This window comes from Sphaerodactylus townsendi, linkage group LG03, assembly GCF_021028975.2.
Source record: "Sphaerodactylus townsendi isolate TG3544 linkage group LG03, MPM_Stown_v2.3, whole genome shotgun sequence".
Classification (NCBI taxonomy): Eukaryota; Metazoa; Chordata; class Lepidosauria; order Squamata; family Sphaerodactylidae; genus Sphaerodactylus; species Sphaerodactylus townsendi.
The window spans coordinates 172341320-172347319 of NC_059427.1; the positions used below are offsets into that span (position 1 = coordinate 172341320).

The 6000-nt window shown below is 48.6% G+C and overlaps 1 protein-coding gene across 4 annotated transcripts in view; it reads left to right on the forward strand.

The window, feature by feature from the left end:
- Nucleotides 1-4582, forward strand: part of RHBDL3 (rhomboid like 3) — a 258878-nt gene extending 254296 nt beyond the window's left edge. For all 4 annotated transcript variants that reach the window (XM_048490912.1, XM_048490913.1, XM_048490914.1 and 1 more), the window contains 2 exons: nt 1564-1624; nt 3544-4582. In XM_048490912.1, the coding sequence (XP_048346869.1) occupies nt 1564-1624; nt 3544-3815 (333 nt within the window). In that variant the 3' untranslated portion in view covers nt 3816-4582. The remainder of the gene's footprint in view (nt 1-1563; nt 1625-3543) is intronic.
- Nucleotides 4583-6000: the final 1418 nt, after the last annotated feature.

Genomic DNA, 6000 nt, shown 5'->3' on the forward strand with positions numbered 1-6000 from the left:
TGTTCCAATTTGGGATCCTGTGTGGATTTTATCCCTCCCCGTCTTTCTTCTTTGAGATCTCAGTCATGTCCTCTAAACTTTACACGCTGCAGAAGTTGCAGCAAGTTTTCTGGCTAGAAGAATATCGATGCTTATTTATTGATCCTCTTCTGCTGCTTCTTTGAGTGGCATAAAGTCTTTCCAGTTTCCTGCTTGGGAAACCATAGTGCCTGCTACAGATCCTCTTTTCTTTCAAACATAGGAGTCGATAGGAAAGAAAGCAAGGTAGGGATTCCCTGGAGTTCTTCCAGAGTTGCAACTGATCTCCGGACCAGAGAGATCAAGTCTCCTGGAGAAAATAGCAACTTTGGATGGAGGACTCAGTGGCCTCCCGCCCTTGCAGAACTCTCTCTCTCCTCCCTAAAAACCACCCCCAAATCTCCCAGGGTTCCCTAAACTGGAGTTGGCAACACATGGCAGCTGGTAGGAGAAATATCTGCACGTGCTGTTGCTTTCAGAGTTCCACACAAGCATTCATCGGTCTATATCAGGGGTGTCCAACTCTGGCGCCCCACATGTTTATGGACTATGATTCCCATAAGTCCCAGGGGCTGATGAGAATCATAGTCCATGGACATCTGGGGTGCCAGAGTTGGACACCCCTGGTCTATATAATCCAATTGAAGCAAGGACAGAAGAGTGGCTAAGAAAGGCAGAGTTGGAAGTTCAAGAATCTCAGGCTGCGCATCTCTCCCTGAGTTCAAAATCCTCATAAGGATCAGGTGTTGTCTGGCTGGCCTGAGAAAGTCTGTTACTGCTCCTCTAGACAAAGCACAAGCAAAGAAATCTTTGGCGCCACAATCTCCCAGGCTCCCCTGGATTGTGACGGCAAGACCAAGGGGGCCTGGGACTTGACATTTGCCCAGCAGCTTAACTACAGCAACCATCAGTGGAACTGAAGTCAGTATCAAAGGGAACAGACTTTTTTAAAAAAAGCTACGGTGATGTCATCTTAAAAAGGCAATTGAGCTGGGGCCCCACCTTTCTTCTGCGTGCACATCTGTGCGTGTTTCGCATCGCCCACTTCTGGCCAGAAGAGCTGCTGGGTAAAGAAGCGAAGGGAATTGACTGACTGAAGAAAGCGCATTTGATTTCTCTCTGCTGTTAAGCGTGGCAAATCAAGAGAATGGTAAAGGCCACAAACGGTGGAGCAAAGCTACTCAGTTCTCGCTGTGTGCATCGAGGTGAGGGAGCGCACCAACACCTTGATACTACTCTGTTTCCCCGAATATAAGACATCTCCTGAAAATAAGACGTAGTAGAGGTTTTGCTGAAGTGCAAAATATAAGGCATCCCCCGAAAGTAAGACGTAGCAAAGTTTTTGTTTGGAAGCATGCCCGACGAACAGAACACAGAAAAATAAGACATCCCCTGAAAATAAGACATAGCGCATCTTTGGGAGCAAAAATTAATATAAGACACTGTCTTATTTCCGGGGAAACACAGTAAGATCTGCTTCCAAATTCTTGTCCTGTGGAAAGTTTAATTGGGCTGGGATTGTTGTTTTTTGTCTCCTTTCCTCAGAACTGGTCCGGAATGAAGTGCCAATTCAAGCTGTTGCGCATGGCTGTTGCCTTGATCTGTAGTAAGTATCCTCCTAGGTTCCACTCACGTGAAATCCCACATTGTTTCCCTCGTCCTCCTCAGCGCACCTGCTGATTCAAAAGGTTGTTTTGGTTCTGTGCTTTCCTTAAATAAGAGATTTGACGGCTGGAGTTTGTAGTGGCAAAATGTTGTCAGCCTGGGGAAGCAGAGCCTCCGTTCCAGCAGAAGAGAAGCCTGCTTTTCGTACAGAACTGACTCATTCAGGATACAGAGCGTGAGTTATGGACACATACATGTGTACGGACACATATACGAGCGCTCTACAAAACGGCATCCACTGTGCAGGGAGCTCTTAACATCATTATGGGCTCCGGGGCAAAGCAGTGCGTGAGATACGGACACATACATGCATGTTTGGTTGGAGAGGTGACCGTGATACTAAATCAGAGGTGAATGCCAGCGTTCTAAAAATTAACAGTAATATTGTTCATTGTCTTTATTGTTGTTGTTGTTGTTGTTGTTGTTGATTGAACTTAATAGACCTCTCAACCCCCCAGAGGGCTCTGAGCAGTGTACAAGGCCATACAGGCAGTAAAACAACAAGAACATAAAATAGCATCAAACCTTTAAAATTCCCTTTAGCAAAACACGTGCTAAATAATGCATACGTTTTCCCATAACAAATATTCATACTTTATTTTTATTTATTTATTTATTATTAGTTTTATATACCGCCCTCCCGCTGAGGGCTCAGGGCGGTTCACAACAGGTTAAAACATACATTAAAACATAATTTAAATACCAAATAAAAACAGAACCCATTAAAAAATGCGGATGGCGTCTGGCTACCCACCTCCCCCTCTTGTGCCCACGGGAGGCCAGATGACACGGTAGATGTATTTTTAACCAGGCTGGCCAAACGCCTGGCGGAACAGGTCCGTCTTGCAGGCCCTGCTGTGTAAGTCCCGCAGGGCCCTGATCTCCCTAGGGAGCCTGTTCCACCAGGTAGGGGCCAGGGTTGAAAAGGCCCTGCCCCTCGTCGAGGCCAGCCTGATCATTTTTGGGCCAGGGATCACAAGTAGGTCCTCCTCCGAGGAGCGGAGGGGCCTATCGGGGCAATATGGGGAGAGGCGGTCCCTCGGGTATGCAGGTCCGAGACCGCGAACGGCTTTGAAGGGCAAAACCAACACTTCAAACATAATCCGGAACTCAATCGGCAGCCAATGCAGATGGTATAGGATCGGTGTAATTTGATCCCTGCTCGAACTGCCAGTAAGCAGCCTGGCTGCTGCATTCTGAATGAGTTTTAATTTCCAGATCATCGCGTAGAGCGAGTTACAGTAGTATAGTATTTATTTATCTATTGCCCACAGATCACAAAATGCACAGATGAGCACGGGGTCCCTAAGCTCATGGGGCTCCCGGGCAACTGCCCATCGTGCCCTGCCACTGCATTAAGACGGCCCTGCCACTGTGTCAGTTCCCCATTCTTTTTCTTCCATCATGTAAAGTAACAGTTGCTTCGCACTGTTATCCCGTCCCCATGTACATTTACCTGCCCTGATCGACATCAAAGAGTAACATGCAACAGGATGCTGTCACTGTCAGAGATAAGTGCAAATGCATATTTTGAAAGGAGAGTGCACGACACAGAGGTGCCATTTGGGTCAGCCGCCCCGTGATGCACCTAATGCTAGTCTAGAACTTAGCTGTCCGAGTAGGACCCTCTAAAACAGTGGTTCTCAACCTTCCTAATTTCGCGACCCTTTAATACAGCTCCTCCTGTTGTGGTGACCCCCAACCCTAACATTTATCCATTTTACAGATGGAGAACACTGGAGAGCCTTAGGCGACCCCTGTGAAAGGGCCGTGCGACCCCCAGGTTGAGAACCACTGCTCTACAATGTGGAGATTGCTTGGAACTGGCTAATCTGACGTATTGTTTCTTCTCTCCTCCAGTGAGCTTTGAATTCGGAAGAGCCGTATGGCTGAGGTTCTACCCGTCTGCCTATCCTCCGTGTCCGCATCCGAGCTTTGTTGCCCACCTCGGAGGAGTAGCAGTCGGAATCACCCTTGGTGTGGTCATCTTAAGGAACTATGAGCAAAGACTCCAAGACCAGTCCTTGTGGTGGATTTTTGTATCCATGTACATGGTATTCGTTCTCTTTGCCATCTTCTGGAACGTTTTTGCCTACAGTCTGTTGGACCTGAAACTACCTCCGCCTCCTTGAGAGTCTCAGCTAAAGACCTGTCAGGAACAAATGGATGACTCCCTCCCGGCAGCTCCATTGGAAAGAATCAAACTTGAGGATTTATTTTTGTATGACTGTTACAGGAAATAAGCTAATCCGTTTTCCGGAAAGGCACATAAGGGGGAACTACGCTGCACATCTGCAGCGTGACCGTGTTACTGGAAAAGTTTGCTTAGGTGACCGCTGGTCAAGAAGACTTGTTTGGACGAAGTTCGGGCACGGAGATTGACAGGTACCACTGTAAGAGCCTAGCCTTGTATCTTTTGGCTCATGCAACTGGCTTGGTGCTGGTCTTTTGTTCAGACCTCTGTCGGTACAACTGGGCACTTACTATCACATGCTGGTGAATGTTATTGTGCACAGTGGCATTTTGTTTGGGTTGAATACATTTCCCCAGGTTCCTTCCTGTGCAGTCGTGACTGGAGTTTTCAAACCCCCATCAGACCCCAGGGAGAAAACTCTTCTTTAGCAAATGAGGCAGTCACCTCTAGCTGGGCAGCTGGGCTTGTTTTTGATTGGCAGCCGAGACTGCTCTGTAATACCCCTCCCAGTGCCCAGGAAACCTGTACAGATCATCAAGGCTAATCTCCTACAAGGAGGCTATTCCATAATATTTTCCCAAGGCATCAGCAAATATGAATACTTAGCGAGTGGCAGAAGCCGATCTCCAACTGAAGAATAAACCAAATTGATTTTTTCACGGTGCTTTAACTAGGTTGCTAAATACAATGGCATATTTAACTGGATTTTTATACTATTTTTGGCTGGTTTTTTTTTTTGGTTCCTAGAGGCAAACCACTTTTGAGGCTTTGGGCTGACCGGTTCTTTGGGGTATTTTGTTGACAATCATATTATTTTCTTCTTCCCCTCTGCCCCCTCCCCCCCCCAGCACCTTACTGTTCTTGTGCATTCTAAAGCAGCATTCACTCTATGACCAGAAAGGGATATCCGGATCCAGTGGCGTATCTGCCTAGGGACAAGGGGTACCCCTTGTCCCCGGGCGCCAGAAAGGCACCACTCTTCTGCTCACATGGGGGGTGCAAAATCAGCCCCCATGTGACCAGGAAGTCCTGCTGTCTCGTCGTTTTCACGTGCCTCGACCCATCCTGCTGCCTCCAAGCGCCCTCAATCTCACCCTGGACTCTCCCCTCCCTTCATTCCCACCCCCGCCAGCTGGGCTCCCAGCCAGCAGCCTGTAGTCTCTTCTGACCTCCCCTCCAGGCAGGAAGTCCCACCCCTTCCTGCTCCCCAAGCCCCACCCCCAGCCTCAGTGCTTATAAAAGAAGGTCTCCGAGGGCAGGACTGCAGTCTCTTCTGGCATGCCCGGAGGGGAGTTCAGAAGAGACTGCAGGCTGCTGGCTGGGAGCCCAGCCGGCCGGGGGAGTCTGAGGGGGAGGTGGGCACACTAGACCTTGCCCATATCCATGGTGACAGGGGCTGGGTCAAGGGCAGTGGGGGTGGAGCCTGGGGGCATCAAGGGCGGAGCAGGGGTGGGGGGGCAGAGGCTGGGGGGGCGTCCTGGAGACAATTTGTCTCTGGGCGCCATTCACCCCTGGAACGCCTCTGTCCGGATCCCTTGCTTTAAAGCAGCTATTCCAGAAAGTCACACCCCTGTAGTACCTAACAAATTCATCTGAATGGCTATGCACTCTATAGAACATAGATCACAGCTTTACGGTACTTTTTTACATTTTCGAGAGTTTGATCTTACATGCTTGAAAAAAAAAGTGTGTTGCTCTTCTAACAAAACCTCTGCTCTGTTCTTGGTTTTTTATTTTTAATTAAATGTGGCTTTTTTTTCCCCCCCCCCCCCCCCCCCGCCACCTTTTTTCCCCCTGGTTGGTTCTGGAAGTAGCCAAGGAGCTGCTTTTCTCAGGATCAGGGATATATTTGGAAACGATTTCTCAGCTACAGCCTGATTTCAAAGTCAAGCTATACATGACGCCGGAGATCCATGTTTGGATATCCAGAAGTGGTGATGGGTCTTCAAAGGCATGGTGTGGATGTGATTCTAGGGAAGCAGGGGTTAACTCCCCAACCTGTCCTGTTCCCCTTTTGGAAATCCACCTCAGCTCCGTAAAGACTCAAGGGGGTGGGGAATACACAAACTTCCAACATCAGGTCATAAGCAAAGCTACAAGGGTTGTGTGTGTACACTTCACAC